Source organism: Stenella coeruleoalba (assembly GCF_951394435.1).
Source record: "Stenella coeruleoalba genome assembly, chromosome: X".
In the NCBI taxonomy this organism is placed as follows: domain Eukaryota; kingdom Metazoa; phylum Chordata; class Mammalia; order Artiodactyla; family Delphinidae; genus Stenella; species Stenella coeruleoalba.
Window position 1 is genome coordinate 24,461,541 of NC_137152.1, and position 27,770 is coordinate 24,489,310.

The window sequence follows — 27,770 nt, forward strand, 5'->3', positions numbered from 1 at the left end:
ACTCAAATATAGAAACCAAAAATTGATGTGTGGTGTTAATGTGCTTACAGATGTTGCCACCACTTATCCAGATAAGAAGTCCATCTTAATGTACGTCACATCACTCTTCCAAGTTTTGCCTCAACAAGTGAGCATTGAAGCCATCCAGGAGGTGGAGATGTTGCCAAGGCCATCAAAAGTTACTAGAGAAGAGCATTTTCAGTTACATCATCAAATGCACTATTCTCAACAGGTAAAAGATCGAAAGAATAGCTAATATCAATGATATTTTCTGTTTTATATGGATTTTTAGATATCATACACACATATCTATATTGTCTATGGATGGATACACATATATGTATATATAGCATAGTATATATATATGTATATATATTCACACACACGTACAAAAATATATGTATATATAGCTTTGTGTGTGTGTCTGTGTGTCTATTTGGAGAGAGAGAGAGGGAGAGAGAGGGAGCGGAATCTGTAAACCTAAATTTCATCTGATACAATGGACAATAATGTTGTTTTCAAGGCACATTGTTAAAATACTCTGCTATTGATATGCACGATGTTATAGGAATATGGGACACAAAATACATTGCATTTCCATTGTGTAAAGTGAAATAAAATAAAAGATAGACTCATATACACATTAAACTTTCCATCAACTAGAGCAAAAAGCGAAGAACTAGACCAAGAGCAGAGGCAAGTACTCTGTTTAATAATGTTTTCTTATTTTTAGTGGCAGCTTGCTGTTGTAGTAACAAATTTTGCATACTCAAGGTAATATTTTTGATAAGATAAAATTAGTTTAAAATAGTTTAAATAAAAATTAAATAGAGAATACATATGATAAAGACTTTTATGATATTGTACAGAATCCAGTGGGATTCTTCTGTTACATTGCTAGTTCTTCTTCCCAACGGTGTATATTTAGGGTGTTTTTTCCCTTAACTTTCTTTGACACAAACAATGATGAAAAAGCCTTTAGCAAAATTTCTGCTGAAGGCATGGAAAGCTCTCAGGCCTAATTTTCTCACTCTACTGAACTAATTCTATATTTAGCTTATGAAAGCTTCAGTCCTTTCCAAGGTATTGACGTGATGAATTCTGGTTTTGTTTACTTTGAGTTCAGAGAAGATTGCTTTGGGTTGCTTGTTTTTGCCAGTTTGAAGAGCAGCATCCCATATTAGTGCTGGAGGTGTGTCAGGATGGAATCTTTATGGTTAAATCCCATCCTCCTCTCTTCCCTGACTACCTGTTCTCCAACATGACATTGAGCACCACAATTCTTGGAGTGTACCAGTTTCTAATATCACTTATATATATTTAGGATTAAATTTTTCATCTCACTGTTTCCATTTAACATTCGTTTTTTCTAGTGTGTTGGAAAGCAGTCCTTCCAGGGTTACTTACCATGTCTCCTCCTCCTCTCTGTCCCCCTCCCCCGAACCCTTCTGCAGATCACAGTCAGTCTAGCACAGGGCTATGAACGAACTCCTTCCTCTCCTAAGCCTCGGTTCAAGAGCTATGCCTACACACAGGCTGCTTATGTCACCACCTCTGACCCCACACGGAGCCCATTTCCTTCACAGGTCTGTCAACATTTACTCTCTGTTCTCCAAACCAAAGAACTTCTTCACCCAAGATAACCTAACATGGTTTTTGTTTGTTTGAATTTGCAGTGCCTTTTTTTTTCTCCGCCATCAGGAGCCGTTTCATTGTTCTCAGTTGTATTAGATACTGCACATGATGCTGTTTTGTTATTGAGACCTCTCTAGTTTAACGTATGTTGATTCTTCATGAATGGGGATTCTTATAATAGTGATTTGTACTTTCATTATATAATTACCTGTAAGATTAGTTTTTATAAAGGCTACCAACCCAAACACAAAGCTCATTAAAGAGAGGTCATTTAAAAGAATGGGAAAATGGATGAAATTTACTAGTCACATTACTTGGGGAGATTTTCTAGATATCTGATACCTAAAGGAAATATATACTCTATATATTGCCCTTATTATATTTTCACTGTATAAGTATGTACTTATATTCTATTTAAGAAAAATATAGCTGTAAGCTTCTTCATGTGATAGATTTTAATTTTGCCAACTTAAACTTGATAGCAGGCTCTGTAGTATTTATACAAGAAAGTCACACTCAAACCAGGTCAGATTCTATGCACCATTCAGTATTTTCCACGTAATGAATCTTCTCAGTAGCATTTTCCATCATTATTGCAGTGTTGTAGAAAACCTAAAAATACAAGAAATTATAGCCTTGTATATGTTAGAGCATGGGAATGGCATGTGCTAGAATTGCTGGATTTGCTAAAATTTCCTTTTAAAAGAAAATCTCATTTATTTTGTTTAGAAGAGCAATTTGAAGAGTTCTTGCGGAAGTGACTTTTCTCAATGCTACACAATGAATGGGAATTTAGAAGTTATCGTCTTGATCCCATTGGAGAAAAGTACACATTTTTGGAGACTCATCGATTTTTTTTTAAGATAGTGGTTGTATTTAATTAGTGATTTATTTGGCACAGTTAATTGATGCATGAAAAATTTTAACACTGAAAGCTTCCCCCAGGGGAACGTATTTCAGGGCATAGTTATGCCCTTTATCCTTGGCTAGTTTTCTTGCAAAGTTGAACAGAGGAGATGAGTGAGAATGGTTATGATTATGTGACTCAGCCTCATCTTCAATTAAATTCCCATCCACATGTTCACAAAGTTGTATAGTCTTGAACAAAAAACCTAATCAGTTTCTTCATTATCAGTAAATAAAAAGAATTCTGCCACACATTACTGACTGCTATGTGTATACATTATATGAACTAATAAAATCCTTATAATGACTCTTAGAGGTGGGAGGTGCTATTTTTTATCTCCATTTTAAGTTTAAGCGTACCCACCCTTTCCTTGCTCCTCCTTCTTCTCCCTCCCACCCTCCTGACTCTCCCTGACTCTTTAGGCTTTTTTTTTTTTTTTAAATCACCATCCTCCAGTTGAAACTTCCAAGACTTAATAGGTGTTGTACCTCCTAAAATAAAGAAGTCTTAGCCAAGACAAAAAGAGGAGTATTTTTCCTCCTTATTTTCACTTTATTGAGCTGCCTCTTCTAGAAGGTTTTCTCCAGTGCCTATTCTGGCAGCACGTTTTTACCTCATTACCATCTCATTAAGGCATTGTTCAGGTATGATTCCTTAATGAAGTAATTATAAATGGACTTAATTTTGCTAGACTGTATTTGTTCACTCTCCCTTTGTCTAAATATTACAAAATATGTAATATATCATAAAATATTGAGCAGTTCACATATCTGTTTTAACTTAACATAAGCCATTGAAATAAACCTATTGTTACCCTTTAGAAAAGAAGAAACATGAATCACAGTTGGTGAGGAATGATATATCCTGCCTGTTTCTAAAGGAAGCACATCAGAAGATGGTGTTACACATAGTTAGGTTTGATAAATTTGTGTCTTAACTATTTACTGAGAAAATTTTTTCTAAAGAGTTTCTCAGAGGGGCTGAGCCTGTACTCCCCCCTACAGGTTATATCTGATCCACTTTCAATGATCGGCCAGATTGGGTTCCATTGGAAGGTTTCATTCAAGTGTTTACTTGGTGGTCTATAAGTAAGGGTGCAGTTTTCCATAACAGAAGAGAGAGCCATGTGGGAGACTGTTCCCTATGGGAAACATAAAATGCCTAAATTATTGTAAAAGTTCCCAGTATCTTAGAAACATTAAGTATCCCCATCTGTCCCAACTTAGAAAATCTGATTTATAGTCATTGCAGTTTGTGAACGTGTTGAGGTGAAGTGATCTGACCTATCTCAGGATCTCTGCCTATAAATCAGTTTTTCTCATAATTTACGAAGAAGCAATACTCTCTGGTGTGAACCCTAACTTTTCCTTCATTGTATCACTTAACTACCACCCATTCTTCAATGGAGGACATCCTTTTTATAGTTACACTGAATTCCTATTTTTATGACTTGGATCATGCCTCTCATTCTACTCCTAATCTAATATCAAACATCCCCAGTATCTTTTTCACTTTCCATTTCTCTCTTTCTCCTGGCACCTCATCCTAGCCAAAACTCCTGTAGGCACACCTCCTCTGTCCAAACATACCACTCCGTTTTATCTTGTTAATGTACTATCATGTGACATTTTCTTTCACTGACCATTTTTTGTAGTCTATGCTTTATACATTTGTTTATTCAGCAAATAATTATACTTGGTCACCAAATCCAATGTCTTTCATCACCTCTCAGGCTTTGTACCGTCACTGAAGTACTTCTCCTATAGCCTCTAGACTTACCAGCTCCTTCTCTACCTCTAACTGTCTTGTGTCTCTTTCATTATCTGGCTCTTCCTCCTCTTCCAACTCCCTTAGCATAGGAGTCTCATGTGAGATCCTTTGACCTTCTTTTTTGTATACGCTCTCTGTTGTCAATATGATTTAATCTCTTGACTTGAAGCTGTATGCCCATGATCATTGTATTTATGTTTTCACCACTTCCAATCTCTCTTGAGTTACAGCCTCATTTTCAACTCTTTGGTATGTATCTATACCTTGATGTCCACTGATTTCTCAAACCTCCTACATCCTGAAGTGAACCTTGTTTCATTGCTCACAAACTTGTTTGTTGTCCTTTTTGTTATGTAAATGGGGATGTTATTCAACAGTTTTTGAGATTTAAATATGTGACAAACTCTTTTGCCTCTGTAGTGATCTGCTATTGAGTAATGAAATATGTATTGTCAATTCTTTCTTCACAGCATTTCTCCATTAAGTTATGTTCCCTCAGTATTCATAAATACCCTCTGATTCAGGCTCTCACTACATGTCTTCTAGATTACAGAAATAGCTTTGCAATCAATATCACTCTTTTTAGCTTAATCCCCTCTAAATCATATTAGATTTTCTTATTAACAGCTTTAATAACATAATTCACAAAACTTTCTTCACTTCCTTTGGCCTTTATAATAACTCCACTCTCCCAAATTTCATCAGTAAGCTCCATGATCTATTAACAATTTATATTTTCATGCTTATTTCACACTAATCTATTTTATGTTTTCTTTACTCCAACCAAATTAAGTCACTTTCTCTCCTGCACAAGTGCCAAGCAATTTCTTTTCTTAGCTTTTATGGTTCTCTCAGCCTAGAATGACTTATATCTCCTTTTCAAATTGGCCAATTTAATCCAAATTTCAAGGCCTAACCAATAAGTGGCACAGCCTGAATTTAAGTTCAGATTTATCTGACTCCAAGCCCATGTTAATTATACTAACTACCACTGTATTTTCTCTACTATGATTCTCACACATGGAGTGATATTAATTTATGTAATCATTTTACACTTATTTATTAATCACCTACTATGTGCCAGGTATTATTATAGGATCAAAAGACACATTAGTAAACAAATACACAAAATAATTCCTGCCTTAATTGAGGACATGTGTTCATGGGAGAGTCATAGTATGAACAAGTATAAATAAGTAAAATAACATTTCAAATAATATGAAAATAGCATGCATTAAGTAAAGTAGAATTTAGTAGTAAATACAATAGTAAATGCTAAAAAGAAAAAATAAGTAAAAGAGGATGGTGGAATATGTAGTACATGGTGGAGAAAAGTTAAAATATCAGTTTGGGTGGTCAGAGAAGGATTCATTAACAAAGTAAATATTGAGTAAAGACTGGAAAGAGGTATGGGTACCTTTGGGAAGATAAACCCATGAGGAAGAAACACAGATAGTACAAAAGCCCTGAGTTGTGGGGATATTTATTTGGACTATTCAAGGAAAGGTACAAGTTAGGGGCACAGTGCTAGGAGATGATGTCTGAGCTGTAGTAGTGGACCAGATCACATAGGGTTTTGTAAGTAATGGTGAAGACTTAGGTTTTTATTAGCAATGAGGTAGAAAGCTATTGGAGGAATGACATAAACTCACATTATTTCCACATGGCTGCTTTGTGGAGAATAGACCAAAGGAATAAGGATGGAAACAAGGAGACTAGTTTGAATGTTATTGCAGTAATCCAGGCAGGATATGGCAGAGGCTTGGATTTGGATTATTTTTCTCCCCCCCCCATTTTTTTTTATTGTGGTCAAATACGCATAATGTAAATGTCAACGTTTTAACAATTTGTAAGTGTACAGTTCAGTGGTATTCAGTACATTCATAAAATTGTCTAACCATTACCAACATCTGTCTCCATAATTCTTTTCATCTTGCAAAATGGAAACTCTGTATCCATTAAAAAAATAACTCCCCATGACTCCCTCCTTCCAGCTCCTGGTGAACCACCATTCTACTCTCTGTTTCTATGAGTTTGGCTTTTTTTTTTTTTTAAAGATTCAACATATAATGAGATAATGAGATCATGCAATATTTGTCTTTCTGTATCTAGCTTATATCACTTAGCATGAAGTCCTCCAGGTTCATCCATGTTGTCTCAAATGCCAGAATTTCCTTCCTTTTTAAGGCTGAATAGTATTTTATTGTGTGTATATATGTGTTTGTGTGTATACACACACACACACACCACATTTTCTTTATTCATTCATCTGTTGGCCAACATTTAGGTTTGTTTTCATATTTTGGCTATTGTGAATAATGCTGCAATGAACATGGGAGTGCAGATGTGTCTTTGGGATACTGTTTTCAGTTTCCTTTGGATGTGTACTGAGAAGTGGAATTGCTGGATCATATGGTAGTTCTATTTTTTAATTTTTGAGAAATGTCCATATTGTTTTTCATAATGGTTCTATCAGTGAGAATGATGCATAGTAATTGAATTCTGGATATGTTTTGGATAACTTACAGGGTTTGCCAATTCAATATGGAACACATGTTAGCTGTATTTTTTGAGAATATTTAACTGTGTCATAAGAAAACAAAGATGATAGATGATACTTCCAAGAGGCATTAAACTTAGAGTGTAAATAAACTATTCAATAATAGCTTATGAAATATAAGTGAAACCTATGTGTTAAATTTAGCTGATGAGGAGCAAATAGCTTGTGAGACATAGGCAGAGGTCAAAATGTGTGTCAGCTTTAGATAGTAACTTGACCTATTACACATGTTAAAAATAGATGGAATAAATAGTGAAATACACAAGAATATTGTTTATGGATGGAAAGAGATGAAAAGACCAAATTATAAGGTATGATGATATCACCTCTAGGCTGGCAGCTTCATCATTCCTAAATTGGCCACCGATTAATGATACTCAGTATATCTTATGGCCTCCCAAGTGCTCTAAATAAAAAATGCAAATAAATCCTATAACTGTTTAGCAGACTAACTGATGAGCTACAGCTATAGGTCAGCTATACTTGCCCCTGTGTCTTTCCAGTAGAGCAAGCGTATGTGGTCATCTTAGGTACATTCTGTCCTAAGAATGTGTCTTGCTCAAATCTCACCTCTGGTTCTGTCTACCACACCATCAACAGGGAAGGCTGATACAGCAAAACGTACGGATATTGTATAACCCAAGATTTAAATAGCATGGTGGTTCTTCTGTTTGACCTTATCCTAATTGCATTACACCTTCCATCTGTTTCACCTTGCCTCTCTCCATATGCTTTAAAATGATTTAATAAATGTTGGGATTTGAACATATTAATTTCGTTGGTGAGCCTTTCTGTTTCATGCTCTCTGGGATGGCATACCTAGTAGCAGAATTGGAGGCCACCATTTCATCAAGATCATGCTCCATATGACATAGTGGGTGTGAGTTATGAAAGAATTCGAGAAACCAAGGATTACTGCAAGGTTTTTGTTTAAACAATAGGAAGAATGGAGTTGCCACCAACCAAAATAGAATAGACTATAGGAGGAGCAGGTTTGGGAGTAAGGTTAGAAGCTCAGTTTTGAACATGTTAATCTCTTAAACTTTATTTTTTTTAAAGTTGAAGTATAACTGACATATTGTATTAATTTCAGGTGTACAACATAATGATCCTATATTTGTATATGTTGTGAAATGATCACCATAGTAAGTCTAGTTAACCTCTATCACCATACGTAGTTACAGAATTTTTTTTCCTTGAGATGAGAACTTCTAAAATTTACCTTCTTAACAACTTTCAGGTATGCAATACAGTATCATTAACCACAGTTGCCGTGCTGTAGATTATGTACATTGCGTCCCCATGACGTATTTAGTTTTTATCTGGAAGTGGGTACCTTTTGACCCCCTTCACCCATTTTGCCCACCCCATACCCCCTGCCTCTGGCAACCACCAATTTGTTTTCTGTATCTATGATTCCACTTATCAGTGAGATCACATGGTATTTCTCTTGTTGACTTATTTCATTTAGCAGAATGCCCACAAGGTCCCTCCTTGTTGTTGCAAATAGCAAGATTTCATTCTTTTTTATGGCTGAATAATATTCTATTGTGTGTGTATGTATGTATGTGAGTGTGTCTGTGTGTCACATTTTTCTCTATGCATTCATCCATTGATGTACACTTAGATTGTTTCCATTTCTTGGCTATTGTGAATAATGCTGCAGTGCACATGGCGATGCAAACCTCTTTTTTGAGGTAATATTTTGTTTTCTTTGGCTAAATACCTGGAAGAGGAATTGCTGCATTATATGGTAGTTCTATTTTTAATTTTTTGAGGAACCTCCATACTTTTTTCCATAGTGACTGCACCAATTTCAATTCACAATAACGGTGCACGAGGGTTCCCTTTTTTCCATAGCCTCACCAACACTTGTTATTTTTTGTCTTTTTGATAATAGCCATTCTAACAGGTGTGAGGTGATATCTCATTGTGCTTTTGATTTGCATTTCCTGATGAATAGTGATGTTGAGCATCTTTTCATGTGCCTGTTGCCTATGACTTCTTTGAAAAACTGTCTATTCAGATCCTATACCCATTTTTAAATGGATTGTTTGGGTTTTTTGCTTTTGAGTTATATGAGTTGTTTATATATTTTGGATATTAATCCTTTATCAGATATATGACTTGCAAATAGGTTTGGCTGTTCTGGGTCTTTTGTGGTTCTATACAAATTTGAGGATTGTTTGTTCTATATCTGTGAAAATGAGATTGGAATTTTGATAGGGATTGGGTTTATTTCTAGGCTCACTATTCTGTTTCATTGATCTATGTGTCTGTTTTTTATGCCAATACCATGCTGTTTTGATTACTATAGTTTTGTAATATAAATTGAAATCAGGGAGCTTGATGTCTCCAGTTTTGTTCTTTCTCAAGATTGCTTTGGCTATTTGGTGTCTTTTGTGGATTGTTTGTTCTATTTTCATGAAAAATGCGATTGGAATTTTGTTAGGGATTTCATTGAATCTCTTGATTGCTTTGGGTATATGGACATTTTAACAGAAATAAACCCATATATATATGGTCAGTTAATTTACAACAAAGGAGCTGAGAATATACGAGGAGGAAAGGACAGTCTCTTCATTACGTGGTGCTGGGAAAACTAGACAGGAATGTGCAAAAGAATGAAACTAGACTACTGTCTTACACTACACACAAAAATCAACTCAAAATGGATAAAAGACTTGCATGTAACACGTGGAACCATAAAACTGCCAGAATAGAACATAGTCTGTAAGCTCCTTGACTTCGGTCTTGCCAGTGATGTTTTGGATCTGACACCACAGCCAAAGGCAACAAAAGCAAAAATAAAGAAGTGAGACTACATCAAACTAAAAAGCTTCTGTACAGCAAAGGAAACCATCAATAAAATGAAAAGGCAGCCTACAGAATGGGAGAAAATATTTAGCTCTGGGCTTGTCATATACGGTCTTTATTATGTTGAGGTAAGTTCCTTCTGTACCCACTTTGTGGTGAGTTTTTATCATGAGTGGATACTGAATTTTGTCAAATTATTTTTCTGCATCTACTGAGATGATCATATGATTTTTAAACTTTATTTTGTTAATGCAGTGTATCACATTGAACATACTAATCTTGAGATGCTTATGAGACTTGAATATACATAAAGCTGGGGTTCTAAGATCAGAGTTGAGGATAAGTAATTTGGAAGTCATCAACAGCATAGATAGTATTTAAATCCATTGACCTGGCTGAGATCACCTAGGAAAAAAAAGTCACATGGATGAGATCACCTAAGACTTAGAGATGAGAAGGAATCAGCAAAAGAGATAAAAAGGATTGCTAGAAAGGAGAGATGAAAAGGGGGAGTGTGTGGTATTGTAGAAGTCAGGCGGAGAAAGTGTTTCAGGGAGAGAAGAGTGTTTAACAGCATTAAGTATTGCTGATTAGTTCAAGTAACATTAGTGTTGAAAATTAACCAGTGAAATGTCAGTGGGATAAGCCCCCTGGGAAATCTTGACATATAGCATTTATCACAGTGGATTTACTAATAGCACCTCTGTTCACTCTCTAAACACCTCTATTCACTCTCTGTCCCATTTTGGCCAATAAGTTATATGCTCACTCTAGCTGATATTTGCTTTGATAAGAGCAATTGCAGTGGAGTGTGTTTTTTTGGAGGTGTTGCTGATTGGGGTGGGTTCAAGAGAGAATGAAAGTGTGGGGCTAACTGCATTGTGACACGTAATAAACCTACACTGAATCGTTTATGTTCATGTGGACAAAAGCCTATATCTCTTGGATGAAGCCATTCTTCTAACTGATTATGAATCGATATATTAGTTTTCTTATGGCTGTAACAAATAATCACAAATTTAGTGGCTTAAAACAACACAACTGTATTATCATTTATTATGGTTTAGGAGTTCATCATGGTTCTCACTGGGCTATAAAAAGGTGTCAGCAGGCCTGCTTTCCTTCTGGAGGCTCTAAGGGAGATTACATTTCCTTGTCTTTTCCAGCTTTTAAAGGCTGTCCACATTCCCTGGCTCATGACCCCTGACATATTCAAAGATAACAAGAGCAAGTTGAGTCTTTCTTATCACATCCCTTTGACCTACTCTTCTGCCTCTCTCTTCCACTTTTAAGGATTCCTGAATACATAGGGCCTACCTGGATAACATAGGAAACTGTCTATCTTAAGGCTAGCTGATCAGCAAACTTAATTTCATCTGCAACCTTAATTCTTCATTGCCATATAATGTAACATATTCATATGTTCCAGGGATTAGGACATGAACATCTTTGAGGGGGTGATTTTCTGGCTGCCACTGTCTAATACCTTGGGATGCAGATACTAGGAGGGCATCCATTTCCTGTAAGCTAACAGTAAGACTGGTATCACATGGCTTTTCCAAGGTGCCCTGAAGTATCAGATTGTTCCCTTCCTCTTGTGTTAACTGCACACGAGCCTCATCCTTCTTCTAGAGACATTGGGAAACTACCCTTATGCTGGAAACAACGTGGAAGAAAAATAAAGAAACAAATAAGGACATACCTGTATTTCTGCCAATAAAGGCAGATCTTTGTGTTCCTTGCACAGCTTAAGGCACAGATGCCCACATTCATTTAATAAACATTTTGAGCCCCAAATAATGTCTTCTGCTCTCTAAGAAGCTCACAAAGTAAAGGAATCAGGCTTTGGAAAGTTATCCATACATTGCCTATACTCTTATAATTTTACAAGAATAAAAGGGAATCACATCCCTCTCAATCTTGCCAGAGCAAAAAAGGAGCACCTCTCTTCTTTATCTAACATTTGCAGTTTTTAAAAGCCTTTTGAGTACATATCTCATTTGACCACTGCGATAAACCTGTGGAATGATCTTATTAGGCTCATTTTAACGTTGGAGGAATTTTAATGGAGGGAAGGTTTTGTGTAAGCAGCAAGTAACTGGCAAAACTGGGACTCAAAGCAGGTGTCATGACTTCCAGTAGAGTTTTGATGTTTCGCTATTTGAAACTCCCAGCCAGATCAGCCAGAGGCTCTCTTCCTTTTTCATCACCATTATCCTTAGTCTTCTAATACTTATAAATGCTGGAAAGCATTTGGGAAGAAAAATCTTTCTCTTCTTCCTCTTTGCCTGATGAACAATAGCTGTCTACCATCTGCCCGTCACCAGCAGGACAGGTAAATAATTATTTATGCATTTATGAGATAAGCAATTGAACATTTAAAATAGAGATACTAAACATAAAGTATGTAGAAACACTACAGAGAAACAGCCTCCATATTATAAAAATCTGTAAAACATTGCGAAAGTAGTAATTACACACAAACCATAAAATTGGCTCTTCTAATAACAAAGGGGAAAAATAGAAAAAAAAAAACATACTTATGGGTCTTTTCAAAATAATTAAAGTTGAAGTTAAGAAAACAGTTATCTTTATATATTTTAGATGACAAATATTTATAAAGTATATGGTTAGATGGAGATACAGTGGATAACACTGTAGAGCTAAAAATGGCATTTAGATGCTCACAAACTAGAACAAAAGGAAGTGCCCATTATACAAAGTGTGCTCATGCCTTCAATGTTTGTGTCTGTTCAGACACAATTCATGCTTCTTAGCGTTTTGGCCCTACCCCTGAAATGGTCCAATTCAACAATTTTCATCTGCCTGCTGGCTAGTAGTTTCCATGCACAGATGTCTTACCATAACCTCAAGTTCAACATATTTAAAGCTGACCTCATCTTGGCCCATGGGGCCAAGTGTCTCTTCTGACATTTATTCTCACCCAGGCTTGAACCCATCTAGCCATGTGTGACTCCTCCCTGAACTCCCTCATGCCTAATTGGTTCTTAATTCCTACCCATTGCTACTGTGGATTATTTCTATCACCTTTTCCTTCCTGTCTGTTAGTGTGGTTTTCAACTTTATCTAATCTGGCAAACCTTGTCAATCTTATCTATGACCCTCTTCCTTTATACAATCCCCCTTACATCCGGATCTTGCCTTAGAGCATGTCTTTAAATTATGCTGTTCAATTATTTTACTTCCTCCTCCTCCTTCTTGCCTCTTGCTCTTTCTCTCTTTCATGCATACATACCAATCTGCACACCCTCTCACATCTGCACAAGGATCCTCTACCTCACACTAAGTGGCGTGTTTCAGGAGTTGAATGATAAATTGAAGGAAGTAGTCTCAGCAAAAGTTCTATATATCAATTTTATTTAACTTTTTTTTTTTTGTTTTGCTGCAGGATATGCCTGAATATGATTGAAAAATAAAAAGGATAAAAGTCAGTTAAAATTAAATATTCTTATCCTTGCCACCCCTTATGTATGTGTATGTGTGTGTGTGTGTGTGTGTGTGTGTGTGTGTGTGTGTGAGAGAGAGAGAGAGAGAGTGAAATTTCAAGTATTTGCAGTTTTTCTTACTGTGAGAGAGACTGAGCATCTTTACATGTGTTTAAGACCAAGTAGGATTTCTTTTTCTGGGAAATTGTCATGTTTCCCAATTTTTATCAATTGGAATATCTGTTCTTATCAGTTTGCGGGACTTATTTATATATTAAAGGCATTAGCCATTTTTTGTGACATGGAATACAAATATTTTTCAGTTTGCTACTTGTCTTTTTAATTTGTGGTGTTTTTCTCCATTCAGAATGTTATTTTATGTTGTTTGAAATTCTTTAATCTTTAATGACTTTTTGTTGGCAGGGGAGTTCATGTTTATAAATGACTGCTATTGAAAGGGTGCTTAAACAAGATTCTCCCATGGTTTCTTCTAGTTCTCTTTTTAAAACTTTGATCCTACTAAAACTGGTGCAAATTGGAAAGTTGAGAACAATTTTAAGTTTCTCCCCAGAAGCTACTCAGTTGTTGAAACCATATATATAGATTAATACATGTATATCATAATCTAAATGTATGCCTCTTTTAAGAATGAGGAAGCATTTCCAAGAAGCTCCCTAGCATATTTCTCTTGCATTTTATTGGACAGGATTACCTCACATCCTCATGCCTAAACCAATAAGGGGAAACAGAACATACTACCATGACTGGCTTAAACCAATCAAAAGTCAGCCATCCTTGAATCATATAGCCATATGGAACAGGGTGATTCCTGAATCAAAGCAGGTTCTATTAGGACAAAGAGAAGAAAAGGGATGTTGTGTAGGCAGTCAGAAGTTTATGTTAAAGTATCCCAGGGCTTGATGGAATTTTTGTCCAAGTCCAGAAATTGCACTATTACCTGGAAGCTAGTTGAGATAAAGATATGCACTTGATACTCCAAAAGCAGGGAAACAGTCATTTATGAAACCTCAAATGAAACCACTTTTACCCACAGGAGCATCACTTCTTGAGAAGGAAAGCACTAGTTGAGCAAAGAGGAGGGAGCCCAAAGTTTGGCATCAGAGAGGCTTAGGTTTACGTTCCAGCTTTGCCACTTTCTAGCTATGTAGCCTTGACAGAGTTTCTTGCCCTTTCCGGACCTCAGTTTCCTCATGTGTGTTATGATAGTTATATCTAACTCATAGAGCTGTTAGGAGGATTAAGTAAATTGAATTATACTAGGAACCTTCCATGGCATAAGCACAGTGTAGGTTCTCAAAAACTGGCACCAATATCATGGTTACTGCTTTAAATACATCAGGTGTTAAATGAAATTTTGTGGTTTGATCTGAGGACATTATCATATTCTTATCAGTTCTTCTATGGGAAAATAGAATTTGGGTTCCAAAGTGATTTATAAATAAACTTTGAATCAGAACCGGTGTAGAGTTTGGCAATTTCCTGAGTTAATATACCAGATACAAAATTGTAAGGTAAAGGATGTACTTTTTAGTTCTGAGGTTGCTGAGAAATAGTCTTGGAACCCTGCAAAGTGGAATATAGCGGTGCTTCCTTCTAAAGCAGAAAAAAAGCACTTGTAGTTGATTTTAGGCCCAGTGTTCCTGTTGGGAGGAGGTAGGGGCAGGGGTTTCTTTACTCTGTCTGCCATTGGCCCCTCCCAACACAACTTGTCCCTCAGACTGAATGCAGATTGTGTAGAAGAATTGGCAAACAGAGGGTGCAAAGCCAGCCAGTGGGGAGCTCTACTTAGATTAAAAGCACCATTGATCTGCTCCATGGAAGCTTTTATACTTTCTGATGTGACTGAACAAGTGACCTAGAAAGAGTATTGTGAGGTTTGAGCTCAGCTCTAAAGATTGGTGCACTGAAAATTTCCAAGCAGAATTTTGAAACGGACGGAACATCAGAAAGAATAGAGGTAATAATATTACTTTGAACAAATAAACTCTTACCCTTCCATTTTTTAATCTATAAAATAGAAAAAGGGTAAAAGAAACCCACCTGGCTAAGTTACACCAGCTAAAGTGTTCTCAAATTTTTCAATGTCAGGTACACAAAATCCTTATATTTACAGTCAAGAGTTTTGAGTCAGACATCCTAAAGTTAGAGGTGTAGATTTTATTCATTTACTTAATGAGTATGTATTGAGCACAGACTATATACTAGAACTCTTCTAGTTCCTGAAAGTCTTTCCATGAACAACATGGAAATGTTTTCATGAAGCTTAATTTATAGATGGGGAAGGAGACCAAAATGTTAAGAAAAGAATCAATTTTAAATGACTGTAAGTCATTTCAGTCACTGTGAAATAAAGAAACAAGAACTGGAATTTTTAAAAATAATGGAACTGTTAAGGTTAAAGGACTATTCTATAGCTGAAAGTATCAGTTGAACCTTCTCTTGAGCTGAAAACTGGAAGGCGAGAGGAAGCTAATCTCCTTCAAACTCCAGCTCTACTATTTTAATAACTCTCTGTGGGACTTGATATACCATTTTCTATCCATGACTCTGTTTTCTCATCTGTCAAATGGAGATGATTTCTGCTTTACATGGTGGCTAAAATAATTAGCACATAGCATATATGAAAAAAACCTTCACTCACTCTTCTACACAGTAGGCTCTAAATAAGTGTTTAAGGATGAAGAAATGTTTCTAATAATGCAGGTCAACTTTGCTGCATTTGATATTATATTTATAAATTATGATTTAAACTTAAAAAAAAATTCCAATTTTACCTTTGGCAAAGATAGTTGGCGTTTCTGGGAAAGACGATAGATAGTTTAACCACCTATGCTGGAACCTGACTTTTCCCATCTCTCTTTTGATACCAGAGATAGCTCCAGATGTAGCTGTGGATGATTAAAAAAAAAAAAAATTCCGTAAAACAAGGGTATATGAAAGTTCCCACTTACTTCATGTTCATTACATTTTGTGGGCCTAGTGGCTTTATAAAGTTTGAAAGAATTATTGGGTGGAACCAAGCTAAGCTGTTTACGTAACAATCTTTTAAAAGGGCAGGTGAGCTTATCTGTAATTGTTAATATATTTTTCAGAACTCTTCATGACGAATGGACGTAGTATGTCTTGTTTAGCTTAGTTTTGGCCTCTTAAAGAATATTGAAGCCAAACATTTGTTTTAATACCTTTTTTGCAAAAAATCTTTGAGGAAACATGATGTCATAAGAAGGTGTGTTAAAATTCTGATTCATCTTACTTGCTGTGTGATACACGTGTTTCTCTCTTGGCTCACCTGTGTAATATAGTCATACATATCTTGTTCTGCAGTTTTCATTGCCACATAGCAAATCACCTCAAAATTTAAGGGCTTACAAAAAAGTAACAGTCATTTTTGTCATTATCTGTCATTCTTCTGGGGGTTAACTGGGCTTGAGATTTCTCATGCAGTTGCAGTAAGACAGTAGCAGAGGCTGGAGTCATCTCAAAGACTCCTTCACTAACGTGTCTGGTGGTTCTGTTGGAACTTCAGCCAGGGTAGTTGGCTCGAACACCCACATGTGGCCTTTCCATGTAATTTGTGTTCTCTCACAAAATGCTGGCTGGGTTCCGAGAGCGAGTGATCCAAAGAGTACTAAGCAGAAGCTGTATTGCCTTTTGTAGCTTATTCTTGGAAGTCACATAGTGTAATTTGCTCCATGGTCATAGATCCACCCATGTTTAAGGGAAGGGAACACAGACCCAACTCTTGATGGAGAAGTGTCATTGTTACAGTATAAGAGGAGTTAGGTAGGATGGGAGATCTTGTTGTATTCATCTTGAAAAATACAGTCTGCCACAATTTACACAATTCTTATGAGAGTCAGTGCTCAGCTGAGAAACGTAGCTAGCATGCTGCCTAACAGGTGTTCAATAATGAGTACTCTACTTATTTGTGACTGTACTTGGTTTAAGTAAGCTTGTACAGATCTTCAAATATCCAGGCTCCTGATTAACTAAGAAGTCTGAGAGTGTTTTTGTCCGTAATTACCACAGAGTGAGTTCTGCAATGGAGATCAATCAGTTGCTTTGCAACCCAAGTGAAATTTCAAATTCATTTGGGAAGAATTTATATATTATGTAGTATGGAGGGTATTATAGGTGACAAAACTGAAGTCCAGAGATGTTAAATTGTTTAGCTCAGGCCACAGAGTAGAAATACTGGATTCAGTAGGTGGTATCTTGAAGTATGCTAAATATGACTTCTGTCCTAGGATTTTAAATATTTTAAGCAAGTTCACCTCATTTTTTCATTTTCTCCAGAACAATCTCTAGTTTCTACATTTGTTAAGTAATGTGATTTCCTGTTTTTCACTGTATTGTTTACAACAATCTGTTTTTCATAAAGTACTTTAATATTTTAATAATTATTCCGTAATTAAACTTTTTAACCCTATTTTTTAATGAAACCATGCTCAATGTGTGGTAACATCAAAATTAAGATATATGATAACCTTGATTGGAACCTTATTTTATATGGGTATATTTCTTAAAATCCCTGCTATAAAATTCCATCAGAACATGTCCTTACTTATTAGTTTGTGGTTTACCTATGAATAATATCAATGAAAAAATGGAATGATGCTAAGTTAATCAATATATATTAACCAAACTTGCAGAGCAACATAGGTAAATGTGTGGTAAATAGTGGTAAATTCAGTGTCTTTGGGTCTTAAATCTACTGGCAAATGTTTTATTTTAACTGAAACTCCCTTAAGCTTGTATATGTAAAAAAAAGATAAATTCTTTTGAAGAGGTATCTTATTTAGTAGTAATTAATATAGAGTAATTGTGAAAGGAACATGCAGTTAGTACTCATAGAAGGTATTTTGGGTCATGGAAAACTTATGATAAGAATGCAGACATCAATTTTTTAAACTATGAAAATGTTATAAATTAAACTGTTGGGAAAAGAAATCATCTTTGAAAGGATTAATGATGAGTTGACAGTATTGTTATGTGACTTTATTTCCAGATCATCTGCCTGCTGGTCAGTTACAGAAAGTCATGTGCCTCTTTTACATATATCAAATCCAGATTTGGAAGACTAACATTTTAAATATTTATTTCTATTAGTTCAGTTATTCATGGTGTAATGATGCCTATCATGGGAGCTACATATAAGAACAGGATTACTTCACAATAAAATTTACTTACAGTAAACATTTATGAATGTGTTTATTAGCTTCCTCTGGGATCTCTGGTTAATTTAAAATCTTAATACATTTTATCTTCATTTTACCATGTCCCAAGGAAATTTTTGGCTGAAAGATTAGCATTATAAAAAAGAGGGTTTTAATTAGAAATTTCTATACTGTGGGTCAGATTGCTAAATCCATTGGCAATTATCTGCTTCCTAAGATATGTAGTTCTCTTTCTGAAACATTAAAATTTACTGTATAATACCTCAAAAAGTCAGTTCAAGAGGAATTTTGGGTCACTAATGGAATTAGAAATAAGATGTGCACATGGATTCCTCTACTTCTATTTCATCATTTAATTTTCATGTGAACCAGGCGATTAAAGGCTTTTTAACTACCTGGTCCTCAAATAGTTCAGGAACAAGTATGCCAGAAGGACTGTAGTATTACCATTAATTTACTAATTGCTCATTGCCCAGTTGATCCTAGAAGCCAGGAATGAATATGAAAGAAAATATCTATTAAGCTCTTAAAAATTTTACTATTTCTATTGCTTCACATTCTGTGATTACAGTAGTTAATTATTGAGTGGGTGAATGTATTGAGTAAGGCAGTTCTTGTTGTATCATGTATTGATTAGAATTATACATGCAAAATCATAAAGAACTTTGAAAGTCAAATAATAAGTTAGGAAATTATTTGTAAAACTTATACACAATTTTAATAGCCTTCATGTATAGATAACAATAGTAAATCAATAAGAAAAAAGCAAAACACCTCAGTAGGAAAATTCACAAAGAACATGATTCAAGAAGTGACAAAAGAAAAAAAAAGTCAACATATCAGTAAGACATTCCATATGAAAAGACATTCCACCTAACTAGTTATGAAATACATATAATTTTTAAAAAATGAGGTCATTTTTACCTACCAGGTAGGCAGGTCAGAAAGGTGATAATATCCACAATTTTCCAGAGCTTAAGGAAACAGGAAATTTCACGAATTATGAAGGGTTTATAACAGAATAAATTGATGTTTTTCTGGAGCATATTTTTTTAGTAAATCACAGAATTTTAAATATGTAAAATCTGAGTCCTGTGTTCATACCTCTAGAAATGTATCTAAGGGCAATAATCTGATGAGGGAAATGATGAAAGGAAGAAATACAGATGACTCTGAAACAGTGAGGGGGTTAGGAACACCGACCCTTCGGTCAAAAGTTAAAAATCTATGTATGAGTTGAGGAAGATGGCGGAAGAGTAAGACGTGGAGATCACCTTACTCCCCACAGATACATCAGAAATACATCTACATGTGGAACTGCTCCTATAGAACACCCACTGAACACTGGCAGAAGACCTCAGTCCTCCCAAAAGGCAAGAAACTCCCCACGTACCTGGGTAGGGCAAAAGAAAAAACAATAAACAGAGACAAAAGAATAGGGACGGGACCTGCACCAGTGGGAGGGAGCTGTGAAGGAGGAAAGGTTTCCACACACTAGGAAGCCCCTTCGCAGGCGGAGACTGCGGGTGGCGGAGGGGGGAAGCTTCAGAGCCACAGAGGAGAGTGCAGCCACAGGGGTGCAGAGGGCAAAGCGGAGAGATTCCCACAGAGAGGATCAGTGCTGACCAGTACTCATCAGCCCGAGAGGCTTGTCTGCTCAGCCGCCGGGAAAGGCGTGGGCTGGGAGCTGAGGCTCGGGCTTCGGTCGGATCGCACGGAGAGGGCTGGGATTGGCTGTGTGAACACAGCCTGAAGGGGGCTAGTGCACCACAGCTAGCCGGAAGGGAGTCCGGGAAAAAGTCTGGAGCTGCCGAAGAGACAAGAGACCACTCTACTAACCACCAGTCCCTCCCATCAGGAAACTTACACAAGCCTCTTAGCCTCATCCACCAGAGGGCAGACAGCAGAAGCAAGAAGAACTACAATCCTGCAGCCTGTGGAACAAAAACCACATTCACAGGAAGACAGACAAAATGACAAGGCAGAGGGCTTTGTACCAGATGAAGGAACAAGATAAAACCCCAGAAAAACAACTAAATGGAGTGGAGATAGGTAGCCTTCCAGAAAGAGAATTCAGAATAATGATAGTGAAGATGATCCAGGACCTCAGGAAAAGAATGGAGGCAAAGATCGAGAAGATGCAAGAAATATATAACAAAGACCTAGAAGAATTAAAGAACAAACAGAGATGAACAATACAATAACTGAAATGAAAAAAAAAATACACTAGAGGAATCAATAGCAGAATAACTGAGACAGAAGAACGGATAAGTGACCTGGAAGACAGGATGGTGGAAATCACTGCTGCAGAACAGAATGAAGGAAAAAGAATGAAAAGAGATGAAGACAGCCTCAGGGACTTCTGGGACAACATAAACACACCAAGATTTGCATTATAGAGGTCCCAGAAGGAGAAGAGAGAGAGAAGGGGCCTGAGAAAGTATTTGAAGAGATTATAGTTGAAAACTTCCCTCAGATGGGAAAGGAAATAGCCACCCAAGTCCAGGAAGCACAGAGAGTCCCAGGTAGGATAAACCCAAGGAGAAACACGCTGAGACACATAGTAATCAAACTGATAAACAAGACAAAGAAAAATTATTAAAAGCAACAAGGGAAAAATGACAAATAACATAAAAGGGAACTCCTGTAAGGTTAACAGCTGATTTCTCAGCAGAAATTCTGCAGCCCAGAAGGGAGTGGTGCAATATAATTAGAGTGATGAAAGGGAAGAACCTCCAGCCAAGATTACTCTACCTGGCAAGGATCTCATTCAGATTCGATGGAGAAATCAAAAGCTTTATAGATAAGCAAAAGCTAAGAGAATTCACCAGCAAACCAGCTGTACAACAAATGCTAAAGAAACTTCTCTAAGTGGGAAACACAACAGAAGGAAAGGACCTACAAAAACAAACCCAAAACAATTAAGAAAATGGGCATAGGAACATACATATCAATAATTACCTTAAATGTGAATGGATTAAAAGCTCCAACCAAAACACATACACTGGCTGAATGGATACAAAAACAAACGCGTATATATGCTGTGTACAAGAGACCAACTTCAGACCTAGGGACACATACAGACTGAAAGTGAGGGGATGGAAAAAGATATTCCATGCAAATGGAAGTCAAAAGAAAGCTGGAGTAGCAGTTCTCATATCAGACAAAATGGACTTTAAAATAAAGACTATTATAAGAGACAAAGAAGGACACTACATAATGATCAAGGGATCAATCCAAGAAGAAGATATAACAATTATATATGCACCCAACATAGGAGCAGAACAATACATAAGGAAAATGCTAACAGCTATAAAAGAGGAAAATGACAGTAACACAATAATAGTGGGGGACTTTAACACCTCACACAAATGGACTGATCATCCAGATAGAAAATTAATAAAGAAACACAAACTTTAAATGACACAGTAAGCCAGATAGCTTTAATTGATATTTATAGGATATTCCATACAAAAACAGCAGTTTACACTTTCTTCTCAAGTGCACATGGGGCATTCTCCAGGATAGATCACAACTTGGGTAACTTATCAAGCCTCAGTAAATTTAAGAAAATTGAAATCATATCCAGCATCTTTTCCAACCACAATGTTATGAGATTAGAAATCAATTACAGGGAAAAAACCGTAAAAAGCACAAACACATGGAATCTATACAGTACATTACTAAATGACCAAGAGATCACTGAAGAAGTCAAAGAGGGAATAAAAAAATACGTAGAGACAAATGACAATGAAAACACGATGATCCAAAACCTATGAGATGCAGCAAAAGCAGTCCGAAGAGGGAAGTTTGTAGCAATACAAGCCTACCTCACGAAACAAGAAAAAATTCAAATAAACAATCTAAACTTACATCTAAAGGAACTAGAGATAGAAGAACAAACAAAACCCAAAGTTAGTAGAAGAAAAGAAATCATAAATATCCGAGCAAAAATAAATGAAATAAAAACAAAGAAAACAGTAGCAAAGATTAATAAAACTAAAAGCTGATTCTTCAAGAAGATGAACAAAATGGATAAACCTTTCACCAGACTCATCAAGAAAAGGAGGGGAGAGGACTGAAAGTAGTGAAATTAGAAATGAAAAAGGGGAAGTTACAGCGAGCACTGCAGAAATACAAAACATCATAAGAGACTACTACAAGCAACTCTATTCCAATAAAATGGACAATCTGGAAGAAATGGACACATTCTTAGAAAGGTATAACCTTCCAAGACTGAACCAGGAAGAAATAGAAAATATGAACAGACCAATCACAAGTAAAGAAATTGAAACTGTGATTAAAAATCTTCCAACAAATAAAAGTCCAGGACCACATGGCTTCACAGGTGAATTCTATCAAACATTTAGAGAAGAGCTAACACCCATCCTTCTCAAACTCTTCCAAAAATGTGCAGAGGAAGGAACACTCCCAAACTCATTCTGCAAGGTCACCATCACCCTGATAGGAAAACCAGGCAAAAATACTACAAAAAAAGAAAATTACAGAACAATATCACTGATGAACTTAGATGCAAAATTCCTTAACGAAATACTAGCAAACAGAATCCAGCAACACATTAGAAGGATCATAAAACCATGATAAAGTGGGATTTATCCCAGGGATGCAAGGATTCTTCAATATTTGCAAATCAATCAAGGTGATACACCATGCTAACAAATTGAAGGAGAAAAACCATATGATCATCTCAATAGATGCAGAAGAAGCTTTTGACAAAATTCAACACCATTTATGATAAAAACCCTCCAGAAAGTAGGCATAGAGGGAACTTACCTCAACATAATAAAGGCCATATATGACAAACCCACAGCCAACATCATTCTCAATGGTGAAAAATTGAAAGCATTTCCTCTAAGATCAGGAACAAGACAAGGATGTCCACTCTCACCACTCTTATTCAACATAGTTTTGGAAGTCCTAGCCATGACAATCAGAGAAGAAAAAGAAGTGAAAGGAATACAAATTGGAAAAGAAGAAGTATAACTGTCACTGCTTGCAGATGACATGATACTATACATAGAGAATCCTAAAGATGCCACCAGAAAACTACTAGAGCTAATCAATGAATTTGGTAAAGTTGCAGGATACAAAATTAATGCACAGAAATCTCTTGTGTTCCTATGCACTAACAATGAAAGATCATGAAGAGAAATTAAGGAAACAATCCCATTCTGCATTGGAACATAAAGAATAAAATGCCTAGGAATAAATCTACCTAAGAAGGTAAAAGACCTGTACTCAGAAAACTGTAAGACACTGATGAAAGAAATTAAAGATGACACAAACAGATGGAGAGATATACCATGTTCGTGGATTTGAAGAATCAACATTGTGAAAATTACTCTCCTACCCTAAGCTATCTACAGATTCAATGCAATCCCTATCAAATTACAGATGGTATTTTTTTCAGAAGTAGAACAAAAAATCTTAAAATTTGTATGGAGACCCAAAAGACCCCAAATAGCCAAAGCAGTATCGAGGGGGAAAAATCAGAGCTGGAGGAATCAGACTCAGTGACTTCAGACTATACTACAAAGCTACAGTAATCAAGAAAATGTAGTGGCACAAAAACAGAAATATAGGTCAGTGGAACAGGATAGAAAACCCAGAGATAAACCCACACACCTGTGGTCGACTAATCTATGACAAGTAGGCAAGGATATACAATGGGGACAAGACAGTCTCTTCAGTAAGTGGTGCTGGGAAAACTGGACAGCTACATGTAAAAAATGAACTTAGAACACTTCCTAACATCATACACAAAAATAAACTCAAAATGGGTTAAAGACCTAAATGTAAGATGAGACACTATAAAACTCTTAGAGGAAAACATAGGCAAAGCACTCTATGACATAAATCACAGGCAAGATCTTTTTTGACGCACCTCCTGGAGTAATGGAAATAAAAACAAAAATGAACAAATGAGACCTGATGAAACTTAAAAGCTTTTGCACAGCAAAGGAAACCATAAACAAAATGAAAAGACGACCCTTAGAATTAGAGAAAATATTTGAAAATGAAGCAATGGGCAAAGGATTAATCTCCAAAATGTATAAATAGCTCAATATGAAAAAAAAAAAAACAACCCAATCCAAAAATGGGCAGAAGACCTAATTAGACATTTCTCCAAAGAAGACATACAGATGGCTAAGAGGCACATGAAAAGCTGCTCAACATCACTAATTATAAGAGAAATGGAAATCAAAACTACAACAAGGTATCACCTCACACCAGTTAGAATGGGCATCATCAGGAAATCTACAAACAACAAATCCCGGAGAGGGTGTGGAGAAAAGGGAACCCTCCTGTGCTGTTGGTAGGAATGTAAACTGATACAGCCACTATGGAGAACAGTATGGAGGTTCCTGAAAAAAGTAAAAATAAAATTACCATATGACCCAGCATTCCCACTATTGGGCATAGACCCTGAGCAAACCATAATTCCGAAAGACACATGCATCCCAATGTTCATTGCAGCACTATTTACAATAGCCAGGTCATGGAAGCAACCTAAATGTCCATCAACAGATGAATGGTTAAAGAAGATGTGGTACATGTATACAATGGAATATTATTCAGCCATGAAAAGGAGTGAAATTGGGTTATTTGTAGAGACGTGGATGGACATAGAGACTGTCATACTTCACTTCATAGAGTGAAGTAAGTCAGAAAGAGAAAAACAAATATCGTATATTAACGCTCACATGTAGAATCTATAAAAGTGGTACAGATGAACCGGTTTGCAAGGTAGAAATAGAGACACAGATGTAGAGAACAAACGTATGGACACCAAGCGGGGGAAAGTGGTGTTGAGGGGGCTGGTGGTGGGATGAACTGGGAGATTGGTAATGACATATATACACTAATATGTATAAAATAGATAACTAATAAGAACCTGCTCTATAAATAAAATAAAATTCAAAAAAAAATCTCCTTATGGATAAAAATAATTCCTCACATTTTGTAACACATTTATATTCGTTTTACATACTATGTTTAGTTTTTCCCTCAGTGAACTTGTGAGATAGCAGATGGAGTGTAATTCTGTAAACTAAGAACATGTTGAATGACTTAACCAAATCAGCACATTCAGAAAGCAGTAGATATAGGACTCAACACCAGTTTTTAAATTCCTAGGCTTCTAACCACTGTATTAGCCTACGATCCTTCTCAGGTGTTAATCTTAGTGTTCTTAGATAATGTCTATGGTGATGAATAATAACACAAAAATTGATAATGCTCTTTGAGCAATGATTATGTGCCAATCATTACTCTTAAATTCTCTTCATGCATTAACTCAATCTTCATATTGACTTTGTGAAGAAGATTATATTAGTATATCATCTTGTACATGAGGAAACTGTTACACAGACTTGTTAAGAAATCTGCCCACAGTCCTGCAGATGAAAAGTGGCTGAACCAGGATTTGAACATTCAGTATCTGAGTCTAGAATTTATCCTATTAACCCCTATACTAAACTGACACAAAAGAGAGCTATAGTTAGTGAACAAAGGTTATATTTTTTACACATACCCAAACATTCTTTGTCATTTACTAAAAGTGAATGGATGTATAAACAATTTAATGGCAGAAACTACAAATCAGGCAACCTGAAAATAAAGAGATAAAATAATGGCAATTAAAAAAAAAAAAACAACAAAGGGTGAAGGTTGGGTAACTGGTAATGATGAAGAATAATTGCTATGAAGCCTATCAACTGTTGATTTCAATAATCTTTTTTCATTGGAAGAGATTCAGGTTATATTACCCTTACTTTAGTTGAGAGAGAGAGACAGAAACAGAGAGATGGCAACAGAGGGGAAGAAAAATGGAGGAAGGGAGCGAGAGAAGGGAGGAAGAGACAAAGGCAGAGACAGAGAGAGAGAGATACAGCAAGAGAGAGAGAATTGTTTTAAAGATTCTAGTTTATAGCCAGCTTGTAGAGAAATAATGGTGCATTAAATTCCCATTTGGCATCCTGATTGTAATAAGATAATACACCCTTTCTAAAAATTTCCGTTTGATGAATAAGTGAACCAATTCAAATTGTCTTCATTTTATTGATAATAGCATCAGTGGCATTAATGGTAATGCTTTTTGAGTAATGGCAATTAACTAGATTTGGTGAACTGAGCAATTGAGCATTGAATTTGAAATCAGAACATTTGGCACTGAAGATGTTATGAGTACATATAAAAATGATAGTTGATTATTTAAAGGTTTATTAAGTTCATGAAGAACATTAAAGTGTATTATATCCTGTGTTATTTAGGATGCTCTTGGTTTCAAACCTATTTAAGCCACATAAAAATGTATTGACTCAGTAAATAATAAGTTCACTGTTGCTCAAGTGTTTAATACAGTTTCATTGCTGGAGTCAGGGATAGGTCTCTGTTTCTCTGTTTCTCTTCAACCCTAACCTTCACAGCTTGTCAGATTGATACAGGCTGTCTTTCTTCGGCAACGCTTGGAAATGCTTGTTTCCTTGTACACAGCTGGTAGTTAACAGTATCTCTTTGCCCATCCATATATTAAACAAAAAGTGTGAGTTGCTCTCTGACTGGAACCTCTTAGATCGTGTACGTGCCCTGAGCATATCACTGTAGCAAAGGGGATAGAATTATCCAAATTGTTTTGCACAAATCCCAAACTCACATCTAGAGTCGAGGGTGAGCTCTATCCTTTCCCAGTCACCAACCAGGCTGCTGTATATGAGGAAGTAGGAGAAAGGACATGGGGTGGACAGTCACGATGTCTACTACAGTCCTCCCGTTTAAACATCCAGCATTGTAGTGCAGTCTCCTTAGCACATATTCCCTTTTGAAAATGCCCACATAACATCCTTGAAAAGAGAGTGTGTAAAATAGTTTCCAGTGATGTTATCCGGTTCCACAGTTGGGAATTTTGGGGTGATCTGCAGTCCCTTTCACTCAGACTATGATGCAGCACTTCATGGTCCCGTGGGCAATGATTAAATGAAAGAAAAAAGGTCAAAGTCCAATACCCCTAAATAAAAGTTTAAAAGAACACAGTATATCTTGATTTTTTTTAAAAAAAAGATGTGTAAACGAAAAGAATGAAAACAAACATTCATCATATCCTGTACTGTCAGAGTTGCTGGCAATTCTTTTTTCTGTTCATTTAAAAGCCTTGCTTAATAGTTGTCTTCAAGATTATGTCTGAGATTGACTTGGGGAACAGTGCCATTTCAGGGGAGTGTGCCACTTTAGTCTTCTGCATGTTGCACCATTTTGGGGTCCTGGTGTTTACCCTAGGGTTGAATAATAACAAGGTATTTTTCAGTCAGACTAGAGATTTCTTTGGGAATCAGATTTCTTTACAAGTTTTAGACTTTTAGCATGTTTTCCTTTTTGATTCTATGACCTAATAACAAAAGTCCTCTGGTCTAGTTCTA

The 27,770-nt window shown here is 36.2% G+C and overlaps 1 protein-coding gene across 16 annotated transcripts in view; it reads left to right on the forward strand.

Annotated features, from left to right (window-relative positions):
- DMD (dystrophin) overlaps window positions 1-27,770 on the forward strand; it is a 2,843,071-nt gene that overhangs the window by 1,237,203 nt on the left and 1,578,098 nt on the right. For 15 of the 16 annotated variants that reach the window (XM_079909736.1, XM_079909735.1, XM_079909718.1 and 12 more), the window contains 2 exons: window positions 51-232; window positions 1,455-1,586. In XM_079909736.1, the coding sequence (XP_079765862.1) occupies window positions 51-232; window positions 1,455-1,586 (314 nt within the window). The remainder of the gene's footprint in view (window positions 1-50; window positions 233-1,454; window positions 1,587-27,770) is intronic. The other variant, XM_079909720.1, reaches the window with a different exon arrangement.